Source organism: Salvelinus fontinalis, chromosome 6 (genome assembly GCF_029448725.1).
Source record: "Salvelinus fontinalis isolate EN_2023a chromosome 6, ASM2944872v1, whole genome shotgun sequence".
Taxonomy (NCBI): Eukaryota; Metazoa; Chordata; class Actinopteri; order Salmoniformes; family Salmonidae; genus Salvelinus; species Salvelinus fontinalis.
The window spans coordinates 31,676,013-31,702,645 of record NC_074670.1 but is presented as its reverse complement, the minus strand read 5'-3'; the positions used below and the strand labels follow the sequence as shown (position 1 = coordinate 31,702,645).

At 44.3% G+C, this 26,633-nt stretch overlaps 1 protein-coding gene across 1 annotated transcript in view; it reads left to right on the top strand.

Moving 5' to 3' along the window:
• The window catches only part of LOC129857677 (SH3 domain-binding protein 5-like), a 33,115-nt gene that overhangs the window by 806 nt on the left and 5,676 nt on the right, over positions 1-26,633 (top strand). The window contains exons 2-5 of the mRNA XM_055926159.1: positions 158-220; positions 6,085-6,213; positions 25,226-25,390; positions 25,609-25,739. Of these exons, the coding sequence (XP_055782134.1) occupies positions 158-220; positions 6,085-6,213; positions 25,226-25,390; positions 25,609-25,739 (488 nt within the window). The remainder of the gene's footprint in view (positions 1-157; positions 221-6,084; positions 6,214-25,225; positions 25,391-25,608; positions 25,740-26,633) is intronic.

Below are 26,633 nucleotides of genomic sequence, written 5' to 3'. Positions count from 1 at the left end.
TGTTCGTTCAAACCATCACTCTGGCTAACTTCTATTGTCCAGTCTAGTATTTCAGCCTTGTGTAACACATTCCAGATGTTGCAGACTTCCCAGATACTGTATTACATTCTTTTCTCTTGGTGGTGCTCAATATTCTCCTTTGCTCTCTTTCTTACAGGGAGAACTGGAGAAACTCAACCAGTCTACAGATGACATCAACAGATGTGAGACACAACTTGAGGTAAAACAGTACACACACACACACACACACACACACACACACACACACACACACACACACACACACACACACACACACACACACACACACACAAGTTTGACATACATTTTCCCTCCAAAGTGCACCACATGGCTGACACTGATTGACAATTACAAGGTGACCCACTATCAAAGAATTCCCATTCAACCATTAGACATTGACCTCTGCATATGAAAGATGATTTGTTCAGGTCATTGAGGTGGTTTATGTTGCAGAATGTTGATCTTTGGATGCTGTTAAATGTCAGTAAAGTAGTAGCACACAGCTCTGTCAGTCATATACCTTTTTGGAACTGTATTAAGGTAAAAGTCTCTTTAGGACATCCGTTGGGGGTCAAAGGAGGCATTCAGTCTATAAAATACCTGCCATTTCTAATGTTTACTGGATCCTCACTGACTTGAGCATCATAAAGCTTAAAGAACTTGAACTTGCACAATGTTTCCATTGATCTTGAGGTTCAATAAGTGCTTGTCGAATACTTACTTGTTTTTCCAGTTCAGATATACCCCCTCTGTGTTGTTGTTGAGTCAGCGGATCATTGTCAAATCTGTTTATTTGTAGACCCAGTGTGATGTGGTCTCTCAGTGCACAGCTCTCTGCCGCTGGATTAAACGGTGCACCAATCGGTGAAGCGTGTCTATTTGACATGGACTTGAGTCCTTACCGATGGCTCCACCGATCTGTAAACAAAATGAATGTCTCAAAATATCAGATAAAGGCCTCTGTGGAAACCCTTTGCATCAGACACACACACACACACACACACACAAAATATTATCCAGTATGTTTTTTTTCCTGAGAGCTAGGATTGATGTCCAACTGTTTTAATGCATTTGACTTTAAAGGGGAATAACACACAGATGTACTGATTCACCACTTCTCAAGTACATACCCGAGGGAAGTAGGGATGCTGAGGGTGCTGCAGCACCCCCTAAAAAATCTGAACTAAATATTAAAGGAAGAAATCTTAGCTACTGCTCAGTGCAGATTTGGCAGAGCTTCTGGTGTTGATGGAGTGAGGATAGCCAGCAGCAGAGCCCAGTGGATGTAGGCCTATTATAATGTCCTGGTAATGGACCATTGGCTGTAGTGTTTGTATTGATAATATCAAGGAGCACGTGTGACTGCTTTTGTGACAAGGGGAAAGCAAAACAATGGCTGTAGTTCCATAACATCTGTGAGCCTTTCTTATTGAATTCCGAGGCCTTTCATTAATGCCAATATCAACATCCAAGTGGAATAAGCTGTATCTGGGTAAATGGCAATACAGTTACACAAATGGATTGGATTGAATTTGAGTATTTTTAGGTATACGACTGTGTGTTTGAGATGGTGTTCAGTGTATGAGGAGGCTGTGACAGAGGAGATGAAATGCGTCACATTAGCAACGCTCTGCTCGACCCTGAGGTGTGAGAGCCAGAGAGACTGCACTGTACTGTAACCTCTGAGGTGTGAGAGACAGAGAGACTGCACTGTACTGTAACCTCTGAGGTGTGAGAGCCAGAGAGACTGCACTGTACTGTAACCTCTGAGGTGTGAGAGCCAGAGAGACTGCACTGTACTGTAACTTCTGAGGTGTGAGAGCCAGAGAGACTGCACTGTACTGTGACCTCTGAGGTGTGAGAGCCAGAGAGACTGCACTGTACTGTAACTTCTGAGGTGTGAGGGACAGAGAGACTGCACTGTACTGTGACCTCTGAGGTGTGAGAGCCAGAGAGACTGCACTGTACTGTGACCTCTGAGGTGTGAGAGCCAGAGAGACTGCACTGTACTGTGATCTCTGAGGTGTGAGGGACAGAGAGACTGCACTGTACTGTGACCTCTGAGGTGTGAGGGACAGAGAGACTGCACTGTACTGTGATCTCTGAGGTGTGAGGGACAGAGAGACTGCACTGTACTGTGACCTCTGAGGTGTGAGGGACAGAGAGACTGCACTGTACTGTAACCTCTGAGGTGTGAGGGACAGAGAGACTGCACTGTACTGTGACCTCTGAGGTGTGAGGGACAGAGAGACTGCACTGTACTGTAACCTCTGAGGTGTGAGGGACAGAGAGACTGCACTGTACTGTGACCTCTGAGGTGTGAGGGACAGAGAGACTGCACTGTACTGTAACCTCTGAGATGTGAGGGACAGAGAGACTGCACTGTACTGTGACCTCTGAGGTGTGAGGGACAGAGAGACTGCACTGTACTGTGACCTCTGAGGTGTGAGAGCCAGAGAGACTGCACTGTACTGTGACCTCTGAGGTGTGAGAGCCAGAGAGACTGCACTGTACTGTGACGTCTGAGGTGTGAGGGACAGAGAGACTGCACTGTACTGTAACCTCTGAGGTGTGAGGGACAGAGAGACTGCACTGTACTGTAACCTCTGAGGTGTGAGGGACAGAGAGACTGCACTGTACTGTAACCTCTGAGGTGTGAGGGACAGAGAGACTGCACTGTACTGTAACCTCTGAGGTGTGAGAGCCAGAGAGACTGCACTGTACTGTAACCTCTGAGGTGTGAGGGACAGAGAGACTGCACTGTACTGTGACCTCTGAGGTGTGAGGGACAGAGAGACTGCACTGTACTGTAACCTCTGAGGTGTGAGGGACAGAGAGACTGCACTGTACTGTGACCTCTGAGGTGTGAGGGACAGAGAGACTGCACTGTACTGTAACCTCTGAGATGTGAGGGACAGAGAGACTGCACTGTACTGTGACCTCTGAGGCGTGAGGGACAGAGAGACTGCACTGTACTGTGACCTCTGAGGTGTGAGAGCCAGAGAGACTGCACTGTACTGTGACCTTTGAGGTGTGAGAGACTGCACTGTACTGTGACGTCTGAGGTGTGAGGGACAGAGAGACTGCACTGTACTGTAACCTCTGAGGTGTGAGGGACAGAGAGACTGCACTGTACTGTAACCTCTGAGGTGTGAGGGACAGAGAGACTGCACTGTACTTTGACCTCTGAGGTGTGAGGGACCGAGAGACTGCACTGTACTGTAACCTCTGAGGTGTGAGAGCCAGAGAGACTGCACTGTACTGTGACCTCTGAGGTGTGAGAGCCAGAGAGACTGCACTGTACTGTGATCTCTGAGGTGTGAGGGACAGAGAGACTTCACTGTACTGTGACCTCTGAGGTGTGAGGGACAGAGAGACTGCACTGTACTGTGATCTCTGAGGTGTGAGGGACAGAGAGACTGCACTGTACTGTAACCTCTGAGGTGTGAGGGACAGAGAGACTGCACTGTACTGTAACCTCTGAGGTGTGAGGGACAGAGAGACTGCACTGTACTGTAACCTCTGAGGTGTGAGGGACAGAGAGACTGCACTGTACTGTAACCTCTGAGGTGTGAGAGCCAGAGAGACTGCACTGTACTGTAACCTCTGAGGTGTGAGGGACAGAGAGACTGCACTGTACTGTAACCTCTGAGGTGTGAGGGACAGAGAGACTGCACTGTACTGTGACCTCTGAGGTGTGAGGGACAGAGAGACTGCACTGTACTGTAACCTCTGAGGTGTGAGGGACAGAGAGACTGCACTGTACTGTGACCTCTGAGGTGTGAGGGACAGAGAGACTGCACTGTACTGTAACCTCTGAGATGTGAGGGACAGAGAGACTGCACTGTACTGTGACCTCTGAGGCGTGAGGGACAGAGAGACTGCACTGTACTGTGACCTCTGAGGTGTGAGAGCCAGAGAGACTGCACTGTACTGTGACCTTTGAGGTGTGAGAGACAGAGAGACTGCACTGTACTGTGACGTCTGAGGTGTGAGGGACAGAGAGACTGCACTGTACTGTAACCTCTGAGGTGTGAGGGACCGAGAGACTGCACTGTACTGTAACCTCTGAGGTGTGAGGGACAGAGAGACTGCACTGTACTGTGACCTCTGAGGTGTGAGGGACAGAGAGACTGCACTGTACTGTACTGTAACCTCTGAGGTGTGAGGGACAGAGAGACTGCACTGTACTGTACTGTGACCTCTGAGGTGTGAGGGACAGAGAGACTGCACTGTACTGTGACCTCTGAGGTGTGAGGGACATTGAGACTGCACTGTACTGTGACCTCTGAGGTGTGAGGGACAGAGAGACTGCACTGTACCGTGACCTCTGAGCTGTGAGAGACAGAGAGACTGCACTGTACTGTAACTCTGCTGTATCAGCTAGAGGAGAAAAAGAGGGAGATGGTGGAAATGAGAACATAAAAAAAGGGGATGGAGTAGAGGGAGAGAGTGGGGGAGGAAATGCATTACGAGGAGAGATGGAGCAAGGGGGGACCCCATCCTCTGAATTTTCTCTATTGAGAAATAGATGCTTTACATGGCCTGTTCACACACGTTGTACACTTTTCATACCCAACAACTCCCCCTTGTTGTTCTGAGACTGAAATAATGCATGGTGCCTCCCCGGCGGTGGCCTCTTGCTATGCAGGAGGTTGGGCGTTCATGGAAAGGCTGTTTTCCTCTCCAGGATGGCAGGTATCTGATAGCTGCGGCAGAATTCCAGTCTGACAGAGTACAGTAAACAAACATGTTGGGCCAGCTGAACAGCAAGTACCAAAGTGTAGCAAATGGCAAACAGTGGTGATGGAGCCATCAGTGTATTTGGTTCCTTGATCTGCATACACACTGAATGGGAAGGAGCTAGGGTTCAGGGTTCAGGGGCTAGGGTTCAGGGGCTAGGGTTCAGGGGTAGGGGTTGTTTTTGGACATGGTGTTTGTCCTCAGATGCCAGCTTGTTGCAGGATGAGTGATGATGTCACAGGAAGTGTGTGTCCCTGCCCTGTTCTCACAATTGGTCTTCCATCCCTCAGATTTGAAACGGTAACAGGAAGGATATCTTAGTCCAGAACACTGGTGCAGATTCATATAAAGTCTCTTTACATATTTAACCTTTCAAAGAATTGAAAACAATCCAATAAACTTATTGCAATATATTTTTTCCACACTGACATCTCCAGGAATCTGTTTTCATGCTTGTTTTTGTTTTCTGTCCACCATGATGTCTCCTTCTGGACGTCACACTTGTTTTCTGTCCACCATGATGTCTCCTTCTGGACGTCACACTTGTTTTCTGTCCACCATGATGTCTCCTTCTGGACGTCACACTTGTTTTCTGTCCACCATGATGTCTCCTTCTGGACGTCACACTTGTTTTCTGTCCACCATGATGTCTCCTTCTGGACGTCACACTTGACCCCACTTGCTTGTTCTCAGAAAAATCTCTGCCTTATCTAAAACGGTTTCAAGGCAAATTAATGTTTTGGACTAGATTAGATGAGGTTTTATATGATTGAATGGAGGCCTGTTATTGGCTTTATCAGCATGCTTAGCTGGGGGCTTTTACATCTGACCACCATGACCGATGAATAAACATTAACAGTAGCTGATGGTGTGTCGCATAAAAGGCTATTTCCTATGATCATTTTCATATGGCCATTTATTTGTTAATTGCCTGTTTGCTTCTGTCTGAAGGTTACATCGACATAGCTGCCCCTGTTAACTTGATCAAAGACTAATGCAATTTTAGGACACTGGCCTTTTCAATTCTTACAATCGAAGGAGGGAGAGCCCCAACTCGTACGTCAAAATTCATTTAATTACATTAAGAGTCTGAATGAATACTCTAGTTTCGTGAAATCCTGCTGCGTCTAACTTAATATTTGCTGTCAATTGTTAACTCCGGTTGGTTAAACGGTTAAGAACAATGACGTAATAATGTGATCGTCTAAACATTGGGAAGACTGGTGAGTCTTCTATGACCTTTGTGAACATTCATATCAAGCAAAGGGTTGGAAGTTCGCTACAGTCCTAGTTAACCCTTTCTCCTTGTTTTCCCTCCAGGATGCCAGGCAGAAGTTCCGCTCGGTGCTGGTTGAGGCCACGGTGAAGCTGGATGAGCTGGTCAAGAAGATTGGGAAGGCGGTGGAGGAGTCCAAACCCTACTGGGAGGCCCGGAGAGTGGCCAGACAGGTGAGACACCACTGGGTGGACAGGGGGACTACGGGCTGGGGGTCTCTGCTCATATTGATCTAAGAAACAGTCCAAAATCTTTTATTTATTGGAAATGCTTTATTTGCCTAGTTCACATTCTATTTGCCTAGTTTCTTTGGGATTCATTAAAACCAGCACCATTGCGTACTCTTTGATACCAGGTTGACTACCATATAATTTCTAAATACTGGGGGGGATTGGCTCTGTGTGAAGCTGTGATCTTGGTTCCCTATTCTGCAAAGCCGTAGTTATTGTTAGAGGAGAGCTGCTTCCACCTGCTCATCTAGATAAGAGCCCTGCAGCTGTAAACAGTCAGAGAGGAATCGTTGGGACCAAACCAGACGTGAAAAGGTTTTTAAAGGCCAACCGTTCTTCACTTCTTCTTTTATTTTGTTCCCTGTGGTGTTCTTGGCTCTGCTTTGTTCCTCTCATTCAGGCAACCTCTATATGGCTTCTTAATGAGAATGCAGCTTTGTGAGGTTGTGATTTATGTTAATGCCCCTGACAACACAAATGAAGTTCCCTTATGGAAAAAGGAAGTTATTCTAAGTTTGAGGATATTGGATTGTATGAGTTCCTCTGTCTACCTTTCGCACATCTACTCAGGGGCGCAACTTTCACTGGGGACGGCGGGGACATCCCCCCCCCCCCACACACACATTGAAATATAGAAAAACACAGAAGGGGACATATTTGCATATGTTATGATCTTGTGAAGGCTGGCTGAATTCTGGCAAAGAGTATGTTCTTTTGTCTCAGCATGTCTACAGATTCTCCCTGTTTCTGTTTGCTTGGAAATGTTGATACTGGAGACTGTTATCAGACGAAACTGTGTAACCTAGCTTTTATAGTGGCTAAGAAATGCATTGTTATTAATTGGAAGTAGGGTTGCAAAGGGTCGGAATCTTTCCATGGGAAGTTAAGCCTGGGAATTTTTCTTAAATTCATCCAAAAAGTTAGCTTATAACAGTGAACTTTTTTTGTGGGATACACATAAAGCAATTCTAGGTCTTGGGGCATATTTTGGTTAAACTATCCGCAATTCAATAGAATTGCAACCCTCTGCATGCACAGTGCATTCTTACATCACATGTGCAGTGCACTCTTCCATCACATATACAGCTGATTCTCAAGATCTTGCACATTAATGAGATGCTATTGAGAAAACACTACTGCTCTGTCTGAGCCAAGGACTACATGCTTTCTGGTAAGTTTTGATTACAATACTGGGTGGGGTGAATATATTTTATATGACATACATGATTTTTTGTTTGCTAGTAAACAGTAGCCTACAGCAAAGTGTGTTTAAATCATTTCGAACTTGTTAACAATTTCTGCTAGTTAGTTTTTGCTACCATGTGGGTTTTAGCTTGTTTGAGCCTGCTAACTGAGGAGTGTTAATTCACCTGTTTCCACACATGTTTCATTTTAAAACGTTTATCTTACAAAGGAGTTGTTTAATCTAACTGCTTAACTATTTATCTGTACATGGAATTGTATTTGTTTTTTTTACAATTTTTTTAATAATCTTTCCAAGATAATGTCACGGGCACTATCTGATGTGTGGAGACATTTCACTGCAGCTAATGTAGATGGAAAAGCTGTGTACATTTGCAAATATTGTGCCAAATCATATGTGAAGAATGCAACAAAGATGCAGAATCATCTGGCCAAGTGCATAAAGTTCCATCAGCGCTCACAACAAGCAACCTCTGACAAAAGTCGCTCTACTTCTATTTGAGGTAAAAATTATGAATCAGACACCTTATCGATAGCAACAGCTCATAGTCCTCCTGGAATGAGAAGTGTTTTTGACTCAATGGAGGAATGTAGTCAGAGAAATGCTGATGATTCTCTTGTTCAAGCTGTGTGTGCAACTGGTTCACCTCTGATGCTCACAGGCAATGTGTATTGGAAGAGATTTCTGAATGTTCTTCGCCCAGCATTCACCCCTCCACCCAGACGTGCTTTATCTACTAATTTACTGGATGCAGAGTTCAACATTGTTCAATTGAAGGTCAAGCAAATCATAGAGAAAGCAGACTGAATTGCAATCATATCTGATGGGTGGTCGGATTTGTGTGGTCAAGGAATATTTAACTACATCATCTCCACCCCTCAACCAGTATTCTACAAGAGCACGGACACAAGGGACAACAGACACACCAGTCTCTACGTTGCAGATGAGCTGAAGACAGTCATCAATGACCTTGGACCACAGAAGGTATTTGCACTGGTGACAGACAATGCTGCGAACATGAAGGCTGCTTGGTCTAAAGTGGAGGAGTCCTACCCTCACATCACACCCATTGGCTGTGCTGCTCATGCATTGAATCTGCTCCTCAAGGACATCATCGCACTGAAAACAATGGATACACTCTACAAGAGAGCCAAGGAAATGGTTAGGTATGTGAAGGGTCATCAAGTTATAGCAGCAATCTACCTCATCAAGCAAAGTGAGAAGAATAAGAGCACTACATTGAAGCTGCCCAACAACACCCATTGGGGTGGTGCTGTCATCGGAGTCTTCCCAAGGAATGGCCATATCACAGTCTGCCGATATGGAGCCACATCAAGAGGATCCTCCTGGATGATGAATTTTAGGAGAGAGTGGTAAGCAGCCTGAAACTCCTGAAACCTATAGCAGTAGCCATTGCACGGATTGAGGGAGACAATGCCATCCTGTCTGATGTTCAGACTCTGCTTGCAGAAGTAAGAGAAGAAATCCGTACTGCCCTGCCTACTTCAGTGTTGCTCCAAGCAGAGGAAACTGCAGTTCTGAAATACATCAAAAAGCGTGAAGACTTCAGCCTGAAGCCCATACATGCCGCAGCGTACAAGTTGGACCCCAAGTATGTTGGCAAGAGCATCCTGTCTGGTGCAGAGATCAAAAAGGCCCATGGTGTCATCACTACCGTTTCTCGCCACCTTTGGCCTAGATTAGGGCATGGTTCTTGGCAAGGGCTTTGGGATGGAGATGCAATATGGCAGTCGTGCCAACATATCTCATCAGCCACCTGGTGGAAATGACTTTGTGGATCTGAGGCTCTTTCCTCTGTTGCCTCTATCATCTTCCAAATCCCACCAATATCAGCCGCCTCAGGTTGCAACTGGTCCTTGTTTGGGAACACACACACCAAAGCACGCAACAGACAGACCAATACATTTGTTGCCATCTGGGAAAATTTGAGGCTTTTTGAGCCTGAGTACGAGCCATCCTCAACAAGGTTGGAAAGTGACAGTGAAGATGAGGCCTCAGAGTCTGATGTTCAAGAGGTGGTCCAGGGAGAAGCCTGAGAGGAAGACAACCAAAGCTTTAGTTTCTAGACTATCATTTTACAGATGAATGTTGAAAACGTTTTTGGGAGATGCGATGGATCATTGGGGATCATTCAATATTCCCTTTTGTTGTTCAGTGAAATCATCCCATGTGAAGAGTCAACTCATTTCATTAAAGTTCAATTCGTAACTAAATTGTTTTTTTATTTCAATTGGAAGGATTTAATCATTTGCAATTATGTCTACTTATGAAAAGGTAAAAGGTTTATGTTTCTGTCTCCATATGATATGGTAAATATATCCAATGCAAAAAAAATCTACATTTAAATGGTATTAATCCCGTTAATTCCCACGGAAAGTTTCCACCCCTGAATATTCCCCAAAATGTGCAACCCTAATTGGAAGGTTGGTTATCCTCCCAGAATGTCACAATGGATGGCAGAAATGTCAAGTTATGCATCACTAGATTTGATTTATTGCAAGATTAAGGGTATACTGTGCAACTTTCATAAGGTTTTGGGTGCCTTATATGGAATACTTTATGACAAAATGGGTCTGTATTGAAAACCCAAGATATTTTTTAGTCGAGCAGTTGCAAATAGATTATTTTTTTCATTGGCACACGAGACACGGGTCTGATTTGCGCCGGTGTTAGTGGACTAATCCATTGTGGAGGCTGCGGGGATGCCACGGTCCAAGAATATGGGGATTGTGGCTCAGATGCACAAGGCACGTCTCTCTCCAGAATGCGCTCTCTCCAGCCGTTTCGTGGGTATTCATTGTTTCATAACTTTATTGTGTGCATTGTTTGCTGTGTCTATCAATTCCCCATTACATATATCGCCAGTAGTAGTCTACATTTACCGTTAATTCATATAATTTCTAATCTGCAATGTTTGTTTGCGGTAATTTCTGTTAATGCATTGAGTATATTTTAATTACAGTCATTTATTGTTCTTATTTTCGGAGTGGATATGTGAACTCACAACCTATGCTACAAGTTTTTATTTCATTCCATTTACGAGGTTTGTCAATGTATTAATCGTCTTTTGTTTGAAACACTCCTGTCAACTAAGGATGCCTGATTACACATATAGATGTAGGACTAATCTACCTGACCTGCGCACTAATATAGGCTCATAAATGTTCCTATAATGAGCTGTGGAGCTTCTCCCAGTAGTTATTCTTCACCTCAAACAGCAAGTATACAAAGTCTGTTTTTAGAATCAATTGAGAATGACAAAAGTTCCTCAAAGTACTTGAACAATATTTCCAGCTCGTTCCCTTTCGATAAACACTTGACATGAAAGTGAAAAATGTAAAGCTCTGATCCAGTGGAATCGTCATAAAATACCTGATTACTTCATATCCCTTGCACAAATGGCCTACAGCTGTGTCTGTCCTGAGCTCACTGGTGCGGGAAACTCTGAGGGCCCAGAATATTTTATACAATGTTTCAAGTTTGCTAGCATGAGTTTCTGGGTGACCCAGTTGATAGTTGATACAATGTTTCAAGTTTGCTAGCATGAGTTTCTGGGTGACCCAGTTGATAGTTGATACAATGTTTCAAGTTCGTTGCAGAAAGGCCACGCAATGTTTTTATGTGTTGGCTTTATGTACGCTATTTTTACATAGTTGGCAATGGCAATAAAAGTAACTTTTAGATTTGTATCATTTTCATTTAGATTTAGATAGAATGTAGATTAACCACAGACAATGATTTTGAGATTCAAAGACTTGTAAATGAAATTAAACTGTTCAATGAAAATGTGCATATGAAAATAATAACTAGCACGCAGATTGGTGGAAAGGGTAAGATAAATTGGCCCTCCAAATGGAAAAGGTTGCTGAGTGCTGGTGTAGCCTATTACCGGCAACTTCAGGACTATAATTCTGCGCAACAGGGAAAAGAAATTGTTTCGTTTTTTTCTGGCTAGGCAATCTTGATCTCTGGCTCTCTCTTGAGTCATTTGTCTGTCTTAATTATTTAATCAAACAGTCTGCTTAAAGCATCAAACAAATTAGGTACATATACAGTTGAAGTCAGAAGTTTACATACACTTAGTTGGAGTCATTGAAACTAGTTTTTCAACCACTCCACAAACTTCTTGTTAACAAACTATAGTTTTGGCAAGTTGGTTAGGACATCTACTTTGTGGATGACACAAGTAATTTTTCCAACAATTGTTTACAGAAAGATTATTTAACTTGTCATTCACTGTATCACAATTCCAGTGGGTCAGTTTGCATACACTAAATTGACTGTGCCTTTAAACAGCTTGGAAAATTCCAGAAAATTATTTCATGGCTTTAGAAGCATCTGTTAGGCTAATTGACATCATTTGAGTCAATTGGAGGTGTACCTGTGGATGTATTTCAATGCCTATCTTCAAACTCAGTGCCTCTTTGCTTGACATCATGGGAAAATCAAAAGAAATCAGCCAAGACCTCAGAAAATAATTGTAGACCTCCACAAGTCTGGTTCATCCCTGGGAGCAATTTCCAAACGCCTGAAGGTACCATGTTTATCTGTACAAACAATAGTACGCAAGTATAAACACCATGGGACCACTTAGCCGTCATACCGCTCAGGAAGGAGACACGTCCTGTCTCCTAGAGATGAACGTACTTTGATGCTTTGATGCAAATCAATCTCAGAACAACAGCAAAGGACCTTGTGAAGATGCTGGAGGAAACAGGTACAAAAGTATCTGTATCCACAATAAAACGAGTCCTATATTGACATAACCTGAAAGGGCGCTCAGCAAGGAAGAAGCCACTGCTCCAAATCTGCCATAAAAAAGCCAGACTACGGTTTGCGACTGCACATGGGGACAAAGATTGTACTTTTTGGAGAAATGTCCTCTGGTCTGATGAAACAAAAATAGAACTGTTTGGCCATAATGACCATCGTTATGTTAGGAGGAAAAAGGGGGAGGCTTGCAAGCCAAAGAACACCATCCCAACTGTGAAGCAGGGGGGTGGCAGCATCATGTTGTGGGGGTGCTTTTCTGCAGGAGGGACTGGTGCGTTTCACAAAATAGATGGCATCATGTGGAAGGAAAAGTATGTGTATATATTGAAGCAACATCTCAAGACATCAGTCAGGAAGTTAAGGCTTGGTCGCAAATGGGTCTTCCAAATGGACAATGACCCCAAGCATACTTACAAAGTTGTGGCAAAATAGCTTAAGGACAACAAAGTCAAGGTATTGGAGTGGCCATCACAATGCCCTGACCTCAATCCCACAGAAAATTTGTGGGCAGAACTGAAAAAGCATGTGCGAGCAAGGAGGCCTACAAACCTGACTCAGGTACACCAGCTCTGTCAGGAGCAATGGGTCAAAATTCACCCAACTTATTGTGGGAATCTCGTGAAAGTCTACCCGAAACGTTTGACCCAAGTTACACAATTTAAAGGCAATGCTACCAAATACTAATTGAGTGTATGTAAACTTCTGACCCACTGGGAATGTGATGAAAGAAATAAAAGCTGAAATAAATCATTCTCTCTACTATTATTCTGACATTTCACATTTTAAAAATAAAGTAGTGATCCTAACTGACCTAAGACAGGGAATTTTTACTAGGATTAAATGTCAAGAATTGTGAAAAACTGAGTTTAAATGTATTTGGCTAAGGTGTATGTAAACTTAAGACTTCAACTGTAGTCGATTTTATTAAAACACATAGGGTCTGTCTATATATAGAAAAATACACGTTTTAAAATTTCAACCAATCATTTGGTCGAAAGAAAAGACTACTCTCTACTCTTTTTTTTGTCGGTGACAGCCCTAGTAGAAATGCATAAAATTAGCTTCAGATGCCCAGGTTATGTCCCCCTCACTTCTAAAACCAAAGTTGCGCCCCTGCATCTACTGGCCCGGTTATTTCACTGAAAGCAATGGTATGAAGCCATGATGTGTTCAGGGGTTCAATAAGAGTTTGGCACATACTTGAGGGATTGAGACTTAACTCCGTGGCTCTTATTTGCAGAATAGGTTGGCAGGTATCTCAATTTTGAACAAGTGCAGGGCTCGCTTATCTGTCATACTATGCTGAGCTCTGCAACAAGAAGTCAGTGGGACCTGACTGCATAGGGCGATTCTAGGGCACTGATCTCACACACGAACACACACACACATCACAGGCCTGATCGATCGATGGTGTGGTTGGGAGCATTACAAAGCGGTTGAGGTTGAAATGAATCAGTGGTGCGGTAAATGGCTGCCTCTCTAACATGGTTGAGTTAATCTACCTCACAGTGGTGACTGGAGCAGAGCTCTTCTTAACACAGCAGTCCTGAATCAATTATGCAACATAAACACTCTTCCTCTCTTTCCCTATCTTCCGATTCCTCTATACTCTGTCTTCCTCTGTCTTCCTCCTCTTCTATTGAAATGTATCTCCACCTCTGTCTCTCCATTCTCCTTCAGTGGGTGAGCATGTACACAACGTTGAACTTGAATCATTGTTTGCCCAGAAGGGTGGAAATTCTCTATCTCTCTGTTTTGTTGAAGTAGCCTACATGAGCAATACATTATAATTTGCTTTAGAAGGCTAATGATAAGGTACACAGGGAGTGGCAGCGCTGTGGGAAAATGCTCTTGACCATAACTCAGGCTTTTGCATAACAAAACAATAGATGGTCACTTACCTTAGAAGTTGAGAAGACTTGCTAGTATATCCTGAGATAGTAGGTGTCAAGTTAATGGCTGACTGCGCTTGTAAGTGGATCAGAGACGGCTTGACTCGGCCAGAAAGTTTTTTACTGTATGTTTCCTGAGGGATCGCTTGGGTACCCTGCACTTTCTTTGACAGCTCCCATTTTTAAAGTGCTGAATCAGAGTGCCTCGATTGCTGCAGTCACCGGTAGTGTAAAATGATGAAAAGGGTTTTTCTTATACCTCATGAAATATGTATCGTTTCCTTCTCGTTAACCTCAGCTTTAAAGAGTGTGACTTGACAAAAAGTAGACCAGTCAAAATTTGGAATTGGGATTGGAATTTGGTTTACTTTCTGATCTAACAGGAATTGAAACAGAATTGACCCCAGCCCTGGTTAGCATTAAACATTGAAGTCCTATTGCCCTTCCCCCAGCTGCCCCTCTTGTCTAGAGAGTAGGTGCAGCTAGTGGGAGGAAAGGTGGAACAATAGAGAGGAGGAGAATGGTGATGGTGATGTGTTGTGGCTGGTGCAAGGTTTGGGCACAGTCTACCTCGCCCTCCCTCTTGCTCTGTCCTGCACGGTCCGTTACCGACAGTGGTTACCACGCAGCTGAAGTGCACAGTCGAGATCGTCTCAGCCCCTGGCTGCCTCAGTTATCTAACCGCAGTGCGTCTGGAGGTGGGAAGAACGAAGGAGAGACGGATAATGAGAGAGAGGAGGGGAGATGCCTGAGTTAAAGAACAGAGGAGACAGACTGTGGATACGTCTGTGAGATTAGTTATGAACTGACCTCCATGATGGCTATAGATTGAACAGATGTGGGGCTTAGTGGTTTCTGGCTGGAAAGCAATGAAAATCCTTCAGGCCTGGAGGAGATCATCCAGTAGATTGGTTGGATTTGGTACAGCTGGAATAGATTCAGACTGGGGGAGAGAGCTGTCTCTAGCTGATGTATGGGATTGTTCTCTGGCTCTGAGTCAAGGGCAGATGGATCACAGCTACAAAGGAGATTCTATAGGTCCCTGCACATCTTTGTCAGAGGCTGGGGGCTCTAATACATCAACCTGTCACCGTAGTGTCTGGGATAAAGAAAGGACTGGGAGAGAGTTTGTAGGAATTTATATGGTCTTGAGTTTTTGTCATACTGTAATCATTGCATTTTATTACAATCCCAACATGCATTCTTGCAGTGCAAGAAGAATGTTGTCATGTCTTGCCCTGGAAAGTTACTGGTTGTGGTAGAGTAGGGAACCTTGCCCCAGACAGTCTCCTTTAACGCCACACTAACTCAGTTCCATTTATTACAGAACAGCTAGTATATCCCTGATGTTATGGATATTGGGTTAAGACGGTTAGTGTCATTTTGTAATCCTGAAAAGTCAAGAGACCATCTGTGGCCTGTCTCTTTTTCTCCTGTGGAGAGAGGTTTTGTCAGGCTTATAGCACAGAGCAGATGAGGGTCATGGGTAGAGGTCGACCGATTATGATTTTTCAACACCGATGCCGATTATTGGAGGACCAAAAAAAGCCGATACCGATTAATTGGCAGATTTTTATATATATATATATATATATATATTTGTTATAATGACAATTACAACAGTACTGAATGAACACTTTTATTTTAACTTAATATAATACATAAATAAAAATATATGTATTCTCAAATAAATAATGAAACATGTTCAATTTGGTTTAAATCATGCAAAATTATATATTATCATATATTAATTATAATATAATAAAACACAGAAATACGAGCCTTAGGTCATTAATATGTTCAAATCCGGAAACTATCATTTCGAAAACAAAACGTTTATTCTTTCAGTGAAATACGGAACCGTTACGTATTTTATTGAACGGTAGGTATCCCAAGTCTAAATATTGCTGTTACATTTAACAACCTTCAATGTCATATTTATGTACAATTCTGGCAAATTAATTACGGTCTTTGTTAGGAAGAAATGGTCTTCACAGAGTTCGCAACGACCCAAACTGCTGCATATACCGTGACTCTGCTTGCACAGAACGCAAGAGAAGTGACACAATTTCCCTAGTTAATATTGCCTGCTTACATGAATTTCTTTTAACTAAATATGCAGGCTTAAAAAAATATACATGTTAAAAATGTAAAAAAAAAAAAATAAAAAAAAAATGATCCCCTTTTCGCCCCAATTTTCTAGTAATTAGCGATTGGATACCCGTACGGGCTCGGGAGAGACGAAGGTCGAAGCCATGCGTCCTCCGAAGCACAACCCAACCAAGCCGCACTGCTTCTTTAATACAGCGCGCCTCCAACCCGGAAGCCAGCCGCACCAATGTGTCGGAGGAAACACCGTGCACCTGGCCCCCTTAGTTAGCGCGCACTGCGCCCGGCCCGCCACAGGAGTCGCTGGAGCGCGATGAGACAAGGATATCCCTACCGGCCAAACCCTCCCTAACCCGGACGACGCTAGCCCAATTGTGCGTCGCCCCACGGACCTCCCGGTCGCGGCCGGCTGCGACAGAGCCTGGCCGCGAACCCAGAGACTCTGGTGGCGCAGTTAGCACTGCGATGCAGTGCCCTAGACCACTGCGCCACCCGGGAGGCCCCTGTTTTTTGATTTTAAGAAAGGCATTGATGTATATGGTTAGGTACATTGGTGCAACGACAGTGCTATTCTCGCGAATGCGCTTGTTAAATCAACACCCGTTTGGCGAAGTAGGCTGTGATTCGATGATACATTTACAGGCACCACATTGATTATTTGCAATGCAGGACAACTAGTTAAACTAGTAATATCATCAATCATGTGTAGTTAACTAGTGATTATGTTAAGATTGATTGTTTTTATAAGACAAGTTTAATGCTAGCCAGCAACTTACCCTGGCTCCTTGCTGCACTCGAGTAACAGGTGGTCAGCCTTCTCTCTCTCTCCATATGCACGCACGCACGCACGCACACACACACACACACACACACACACACACACACACACACACACACACACACACACACACACACACACACACACACACACACACACACACACACACACACACACACACACACACACACACACACACACACACACACACACACACATATATGCATGTTTACTATGACCTCCAATTGAAAAGGCCCCTTTCACTCCCTTTACACCAAGATTACTTGCCCTGCTTAACTGAGGAGATAGATTAAATCAGTTAATTCTGGTGGAAAATAGCTGTGTCTGTGTTCTCTTTGAAGGCTGATACTTCTCCAGTGTTGATAGCCTGCTGAGAAATGTTTAGCTGAAACTCTCTGGTCTTTGAAGTCTTGGCACGTCTTGTCAAATGTATGCCGTGAAGATTATAGGAATGCTTTATATTTCAAAGCTTCTCTTACATGCGTGCAGCCATGGAGGCAAGTGTGAATATGTAGCAAAGAGATGTTTATCTGAACATGTGCCGGTTAACCAAATGAATACTCTGTTCAGGCTCCGAAGAGCGCAAGCTCTGAATAATTGAAAGGCTGTGTAGAGCGGGATCTGATTCTCTTATGCCCAAAGAGAAAGCGTGGTCTTATTATGAAGTTCTACTTTAATTACGGTTGAGTGTGAACGCGTTGGTGCTTGTTTGATTTAAAATATGAGTAGGGCTGTAATGGGAAATGATTTGATTCATTCTTTTCGGGTATTTGAGTTTCTGTGGATATGGATTGATATGTAATAAACATGATTGTATGTGGAGGATGAGGGCTGCAGTAGATTGTATGTGCGGGGGACACAGACAGAAGCATTCCCTTGGGGAAGGGAAAAAGGAGTTAACCATGAATGTTTAAGTACCATATTTAATGAAGTAGTTTGGCGCCTGTTACTCTATCATTATCTGATGTAACTATGTACTGATGATCTTACCTTTTGACCACTATCAAATGTCTGCCAAGTGTTGAATGTTGTGTAAAGTTTGAGTCCAGACAGGATTCGAGGACACACTGATTGTCACGTTCCTGACCTGTTTTCTGTTGTTTTTGTATGTGTATGATGGTCAGGGCGTGAGTTTTGGGTGGGCAGTCTATGTTTTCTGTTTCTATGTTGGTTTTGGGTTGCCTGGTATGGCTCTTAATTAGAGGCAGGTGTTTTGCGTTTTCCTCTAATTGAGAGTCATATTTAGGTAGGGTGTTCTCACTGTTTGTTTGTGTGTGATTGTCTCCTGTTTCGTCTATGTCTGTACCATACGGGACTGTTTGGCTGTTCGTTCGTTTTGATGTAGTCTGTTCCTGTCCGTGAGTTCTACGTTTAGTTTTGTAAGTTCATGTTCAGGTTTCGTCTACGTCGTTTTCTTGTTTTGTAATTTTGTAAGTGTTTTGTTTTCGTGTTGCCGTCGTTTCGAATAAAGAGATGGCTTATTTCCCTAATGCTGCGTATTGGTCCACTGATCCTTCTCTCCTCTCCTCGTCCGAGGAGGAGGAGGACAACAGCCCTTACACTGATAATGTATCTGTGACACTGTGTGATTCTGTAGCATCTGATGTTGTGACTTCCTACAAGCCCCCCCCCCGGTGTTTACAGAACATTGGGTGCTGTGTGATTCTGTAGCATCCGATGTTGTGACTTCCTACAAGCCCCCCCCCCCCCGGTGTTTACAGAACATTGGGTGCTGTGTGATTCTGTAGCATCCGATGTTGTGACTTCCTACAAGCCCCCCCCCGGTGTTTACAGAACATTGGGTGCTGTGTGATTCTGTAGCATCCGATGTTGTGACTTCCTACAAGCCCCCCCCCCCCCCCCTGGTGTTTACAGAACATTGGGTGCTGTGTGATTCTGTAGCATCTGATGTTGTTACTTCCTACAAGCCCCCCCCCCTGGTGTTTACAGAACATTGGGTGCTGTGTGATTAATATAGTTAGACATTTTCTCTGCTCCTATTCTGGAGGTGTCTCCCTGATGCAACTTGTAATAAACCGGATTGATTTGATCAATGTCTGCTCTCCTTTTTGATCACCTGGAAATTCCTGTTACAAGGACCTATGAAGTATCTGTGTGATGGAGAGAAGTAGTAGACCTTATGATCTATTTATATAGACAGAAACTGCAGCGGAAATGCAGAGCTGATGTGGTATTACCGTCCTTATAGAAGCTAAATTTACACCGGTGGAAAGTTTGAAACCACAGTCCTTTACAGTCCTTGGAGAGGACAGTGAATAACAACACAACAATTCATTGGAATGTGCTGATTAAATAGACTAATGCCTCCTCTCCCCTCCACCTCCCCTCCTCCCTAATAATCCATCTATCTCTCCCTCTTCCCTCCGGTTATGAGAATCCTGAGAGGCCCAGCTTTGAAAGGTGGCTGAGAAATGATGCTCTAGTCTTGATGTTGGCTGGACAGTTTTTAATTTAAAAAAATATATATTTTACACCATCACTGTGCAGTTGAAAATGAAGGGTAAAGATGGAATGAGTAAACTGAAAATAATAGAATGATGGATAACAGTGGCAGCAGGACTGAACTGGTGATGGGGGAGAGGAGTAGGCAGAGGAGAGATGGATTAAGGAGAAGGGCTGGGTTGCCAATCATTTATAGTGGAGCAGGTGTACAGCAACATGCCTGCTGTGAGAAGTCTCTGTTGGAATTCTGTTCATCTGCAGTATACAGTAGGAACAGAACACTACTAAATACATGTACTCATACACTGCTCAAAAAAATAAAGGGAACACTTAAACAACACAATGTAACTCCAAGTCAATCACACTTCTGTGAAATCAAACTGTCCACTTAGGAAGCAACACTGATTGACAATACATTTCACATGCTGTTGTGCAAATGGAATAGACAACAGGTGGAAATTATAGGCAATTAGCAAGACACCCCCAATAAAGGAGTGGTTCTGCAGGTGGTGACCACAGACCACTTCTCAGTTCCTATGCTTCCTGGCTGATGTTTTGGTCACTTTTGAATGCTGGCGGTGCTTTCACTCTAGTGGTAGCATGAGACGGAGTCTACAACCCACACAAGTGGCTCAGGTAGTGCAGCTCATCCAGGATGGCACATCAATGCGAGCTGTGGCAAGAAGGTTTGCTGTGTCTGTCAGCGTAGTATCCAGAGCATGGAGGCGCTACCAGGAGACAGGCCAGTACATCAGGAGACGTGGAGGAGGCCGTAGGAGGGCAACAACCCAGCAGCAGGACCGCTACCTCCGCCTTTGAGCAGGAGGAGCACTGCCAGAGCCCTGCAAAATGACCTCCAACAGGCCACAAATGTGCATGTGTCTGCTCAAACGGTCAGAAACAGACTCCATGAGGGTGGTATGAGGGCCCGACGTCCACAGGTGGGGGTTGTGCTTACAGCCCAACACCGTGCAGGACGTTTGGCATTTGCCAGAGAACACCAAGATTGGCAAATTCGCCACTGGCGCCCTGTGCTCTTCACAGATGAAAGCAGGTTCACACTGAGCACGTGACAGACGTGACAGAGTCTGGAGACGCCGTGGAGAACGTTCTGCTGCCTGCAACATCCTCCAGCATGACCGGTTTGGTGGTGGGTCAGTCATGGTGTGGGGTGGCATTTCTTTGGGGGGCCGCACAGCCCTCCATGTGCTTGCCAGAGGTAGCCTGACTGCCATTAGGTACCGAGATGAGATCCTCAGACCCCTTGTGAGACCATATGTTGGTGCGGTTGGCCCTGGGTTCCTCCTAATGCAAGACAATGCTAGACCTCATGTGGCTGGAGTGTGTCAGCAGTTCCTGCAAGAGGAGGGCATTGATGTTATGGACTGGCCCGCCCGTTCCCCAGACCTGAATCCAATTGAGCACATCTGGGACATCATGTCTCGCTCCATCCACCAACGCCACGTTGCACCACAGATTGTCCAGGAGTTGGTGGATGCTTTAGTCCAGGTCTGGGAGGAGATGCCTCAGGAGACCATCCGCCACCTCATCAGGAGCATGCCCAGGCGTTGTAGGGAGGTCATACAGGCACGTGGAGGCCACACACACTACGAAGCTTCATTTTGACTTGTTTTAAGGACATTACATCAAAGTTGGATCAGCCTGTAGTGTGGTTTTCCACTTTAATTTTGAGTGTGACTCCAAATCCAGGCCTCCATGGGTTGATAAATTTGATTTCCATTGATAATTTTTGTGTGATTTTGTTGTCAGCACATTCAACTATGTAAAGAAAAAAGTATTTAATAAGAATATTTCATTCATTCAGATCTAGGATGTGTTATTTTAGTGTTCCCTTTATTTTTTTGAGCAGTGCATATTTATACAGTTCATTTGAAAAGTATTCAGATCCCTTGACTTTTTCCACATTTTGTTATGTTACAGCCTTATTTTTATATGTATTAAACCCCCCCCCCCCCCATCCATCTATACACAATACCCCATAATGACAAAGCAAAAACTGATTTTTTGAACATTTTGCAAATGTATTAAAAATAAAAAACTGATATCACATCTACCTAAGTATTTAGACCATTTACTCAGTACTTGAAGTACTTGTTGAAGCACCTTTGGGGATATATTTGGGGAATTTCTCCCATTCTTCTCTGCAGATCCACTCAAGCTCTGTCAGGTTGGATGGGGAGCGTTGCTGCACAGCTCTTTTCAGGTCTCTCCAGAGATATTCGATCAGGTTCATGTCTGGGCTCTGGCTGGGCCAATCAAGGACATTCAGAGACCTGTGTTGTCTTGGCTGTGTGCCTAGGGTCATTGTCCTGTTGGAAGGTGAACCTTCGCCCCAGTCTGAGGTCCTGAGCGCTCTGGAGCAGGTTTTCATCAAGGATCTCTCTCTACTTTGCTCCATTCATCTTTCCCTCGATCCTGACTGGTCTCCAGTCCCTGCGGCTGAAAAACATCACCACAACATAATGCTGCCACCACCATGCTTCACCGTAGGGATGGTGCCAGGTTTCCTCCAGACGTGACGCTTGGCATTCAGTCCAAAGAGTTGGTTTCATCAGACCAGAGAATCTTGTTTGTCATGGTCTGAGAGTCTTTAGGTGCCTTTTAGCAAACTCCAAGCGGGCTGTCATGTGCCTTTTACTGAGGAGTGGCTTCCGTCTGGCCACTCTACCATAAAGGCCTTGGTGGAGTGCTGCTGAGATGGTTGTCCTTCTGGAAGGTTCTCCAATCTCCACAGAGGAACTCTAGAGCTCTGTCAGAGTGACCATCGGGTTCTTGGTCACCTCTCTGACCAAGGCCCTTCCCTCCCAATTGCTCAGTTTGGCAGGGCAGCCAGCTCTACGGACAATTCATTCGACCTCATGGCTTGGTTTTTGCTCTGACATGCACTGTCAACTGTGGGACCTTATATAGACAGATGTGTGCCTTCCCAAATCATGTCCAATCAATGTAATTTACCACAGGTGGACTCTGATCAAGTTCTAGAAACACCTTAAGGATGATCAATGGAAACAGGATGCACCTGAGCTCAATTTCAAGTCTCATAGCAAAGGGACTGAATACTTATGCAAATAAGTATTTTTAAAATGTTTAATACATTTAAAAATGCTTTAACATGAGGTATTATGTGTAGATTGATGAGGGGAAACATGTATTTAATCAATTTTAGAATAAGGCAGTAACGTAACATTTTTTTGAAAAAGGGAAGGGGTCTGAATACTTTACGAATGCACTGTTAGTGTGCCACTAAATAGCCTCTGTATCTGCCAGTCTGCAGACTAGTCCTGTTGCCTTCCTTATGAATAGCCTGCTATCTAGGAGTGATTCCTGCTGTAGTAAATTAAAGACAGCGATAGATGCACAAAGAACATCGTGCTGTACAGTATTATGCTTCAATGCAGTATTATTTCTATGAACTGAGTCAGCCATTAGACTTTATCGTCTGGTGAATAATCCTTTCTCCTGAGATGATTCCTTCTGCATTAGATGAAGTGGACAACACTGGATGCACATAGGGTGTTCCTGGGAGTGGGACATGTTCTCAGCATGTTGTCTTCTTGTTGGGTTTAGTGGGAAAACAATGATGCAGAGTGATTTTAAAGTAGATCACTGAATGTGCTCACGGAGCGAGGGAGAAAGTTGTCTGAATGAGAGCATGCGTAGATTGTAAGTCTTGTGAACAACATGCCAAACCATTTGGTGAAAGAGAGGCCCCGGTTTAATTCCTAGGCATTCAAACTCATGACTCGTCCATACAGTGAAGTGATAGACTTTGGTTAGCATGTGGTTGGAGCCAACTCTCTATGTGCACGACATGCCCATCCATGTCATGAGAAGCTCTGTGAATGGGTTGTGTGATCACCACAAGGCAGAGGTTGTTTAGTTGAGTTGGCATTTGGAAGGCTAATCAAATTACCATAGAAGGTAATGTGATGTTGTTGTCTAAAAAAAAAAAAAAGGAATATCTTGGCTTGCAGATCCTTGTGTAGTAGGGTCTTGAGGTATTCCACATACTGCTCCATAGGTCATGATGAGAGCTGGAAATAATGATCACTTCATTGAAGTTTGTTTTCTTTGCGGTGACTCAATGTGTTCCTCACTTAAATTAGGTCAGAGGAATCTCTAGTCACATGAGATCCTGTTGGAATTTTTCTCTGCTGTGACTTATTCATAAGTTGCTTGCAGCCAAGGAGACATGTCAGTGTATATCTACCTTCACTTCCTCCCAAACTAGCAGACTACTTTAACTGAACAATAGTTCAGTTGGGATTTTTCGTTTTTGGCAGATCAGTAATGTTTTATCCTCCTTACTGTAAAACGTTGGAATGATATTTAACCTCTGCAGGAAATGTACACACTTGCACACACACTCGTGCCCACACAGATACAGTAAATCACCTTCCCTAGACACGCTATTGGTGGGTTTGGGGCAAAGTCTTGAGTTGACGCTTTACTAGTACCCAGAGCAGAGGGGCTTAGGGTATTAGCGCTAGCAACAGGGGGTTTCTGTCAGTTGCTATGACTGACAGATTAGAGAGGAAAAGTGGATAAATGAGAAAAGGATTAGCTTTGCAGCTATGGCAACACAAACAAGAAGTCTAAGCTTCCGATTTGTACTGTACCTTACCGTAACAGAGGCCGGATGAGGGAACTGTTTTGGAGTTTATCTGTTACTAAGTTACTGCTGACCCGGTTGTAGTAACTTACTGCTAAGTTACTACTGACCCGGTTGGGCTAAAATATGCACCGAGAGTAAAGGGGTAATACTTGTATGTTCTCTCTGGCAGCAGTCTACGATGTTTTGGTTGACCTCAGAATAGAACATTCAGAGTGGGTAGGGAGGGATGTTTTAAAACAAAGCTGGATGTTACTGATAGAACCAATATATACCAATAGGAAAACAAGAGGTGGAGCCTTGTTACACACCCAGACACAGACAGACCCACTCACACAGACAGACCCACATACAGTCAGACCCACACACAGACAGACACAACCATACGTCATGACCTTTCTGTGTTTTCGCCAAAATTAGTCCTTTTGATGTTAGGAACATCTTATCTACAAGACAGTTTGGTGAGTTTCCATAGTCAGTCACAAGGACCTTTGGTGGCCTTGTTTGTTATTACGCCTAGTTGCTATTTTCCATGCTGACTCAACAGCTGATTTGGTTTATTTCAATGTTTGAGCTGAAAGTTTTGTGTGTCTCTTGTTTTTAAAAACAGCATTTTATGAGGAGAAGTGCTTACATTGTAGTTATATAGAGACACTGGATATAGTCATTTCTTGACTAAAGAGCCCATCGTTAATTTCCTGCGAGGGGAAAGAGTTCTCTTGAGGTGTACAGATCAAGGATTTGGCCTAGTATGGGCATTGGCCAGCTGCCAGTAGGAGCAGGGGTTCAACCCCTATGGCCAGACATGGCCCACATAATATTTTATGGTGACAGAGAACTTGGCTGGCGGCAGAGTGTGATGGCCTCTTCAGGTGCCCGTCTGGCTGGCTGTCACGCTACCCGTTGCACAGGCCCAGCTAGAGACCCAGTCATGAAGTATGTCTGGTAGGGTCTCATCCCATCTGTTGTGCAGATGATTCTGAAGGAGACCCAGTGAAGGTCTGGTTCTGTGGCTGATCTCAGTGCATATCTGATATGTTGTCGCTCTACCATTTGCCCAGGCTCAGCTGGAGGCCCAGAGAGCCACCCAGGACTTCCAGAGGGCCACGGAGGTGTTGCGTGCGGCCAAGGAGACCATCGCCCTGGCAGAGCAGAGGCTCCTGGAGGAGGACACCAGGCAGTTTGACTCAGCCTGGCAGGAGATGCTCAACCATGCCACCCAGAGGGTGAGTACCGTACTGCATGGAGGGGGAGGAGGGAATGGGGTGCTGCGAATTGCATTAGTGCAACATGACTGTCTGTCAAACCTACATTTGACACCTGAATGTTACTATTCAAAGGTTAAAGGCATAATGTGGATGGAAATTGATGCTTCGCAAGTTAGGAAGTCACGTTGTCACATTTCTGTGTAGCTGCCAGACTGAGTTCTGATTGGCTGTTGCAGGTGATGGAAGCGGAGCATACAAAGACGCGGAGTGAGCTGGTGCACAAGGAGACAGCAGCCAAGTACACGGCAGCCATGGGCCGCATGAAACAGCTGGAGAAGAAACTCAAACGCACCATCAACAAGTCCAAGTGAGTCCCATATGACTGCACTGCGACCCAAACCCAACCGCACTGTAATTTAAAAGACTGAGAAGTCAAAGTGAATCTGATACGACCACTGCGTCAATTACCAAATGGTCTGCGACTCACAAATTCACACATCCATGTTGATTTGTCGACAGTGACCTTTTCCAAGACATTGATCTTTAATGGCGTAGATTTTTCAGTAGCTTGAAAAAGGTCAATGAACAAAAGAAATGAATATAAATCTGCAAAAGGTAAATGTGCGTGCAACAGTGGAGGCTGCTGAGGGGAGGACGGCTCATAATGATGTCTGGAAAGAAACTAATGGAATGGCACCATGCTTTTAATGTATTTTTATACCATTCCACTGATTCTGCTCCAGACATTAACACGAGCCTGTCCTTCCCAATTAAGGTGCCACCAACCTCCTGTGGGGTGCAGGAGTCATTTTCGACCTTTGATGATGAAGTAGTGGCGGTTTTTATTCCGGGCACCACAAAGAGAGATAATGTGGTGGTGTGCTGGTTAGTATATGCTGTCAGGTTTTAACAAAACTCTATAGACTGGAGGTCTGTTTTGGGGAGGGAGTGTAAGGTGTAGAGTAGGGGGGCTCTAATGTTTCCCCGCTGTGACTGAGGCTGTTGTGAATCCATAAAGCCTTAAAAAGCTCCCTTGTCCTCTTTCCGTCATGACCACAGATCATGTACTTGATATGTGTAATCAGTATGGTTGAAACCTAGCCAGTCCTCTTACCTATTAAGTGTCATGAAGATGAGATGAGAAGAGAGTTTGTTTTAGAGTGTTGGGACTGAGCCTGTCTTGCTCTGTGTTGCCTCAGCTCTCGGTCTAATCCTTTCTCCACAGTTAGCTCATCTAATGTGATAGCTCTATATCGCACCC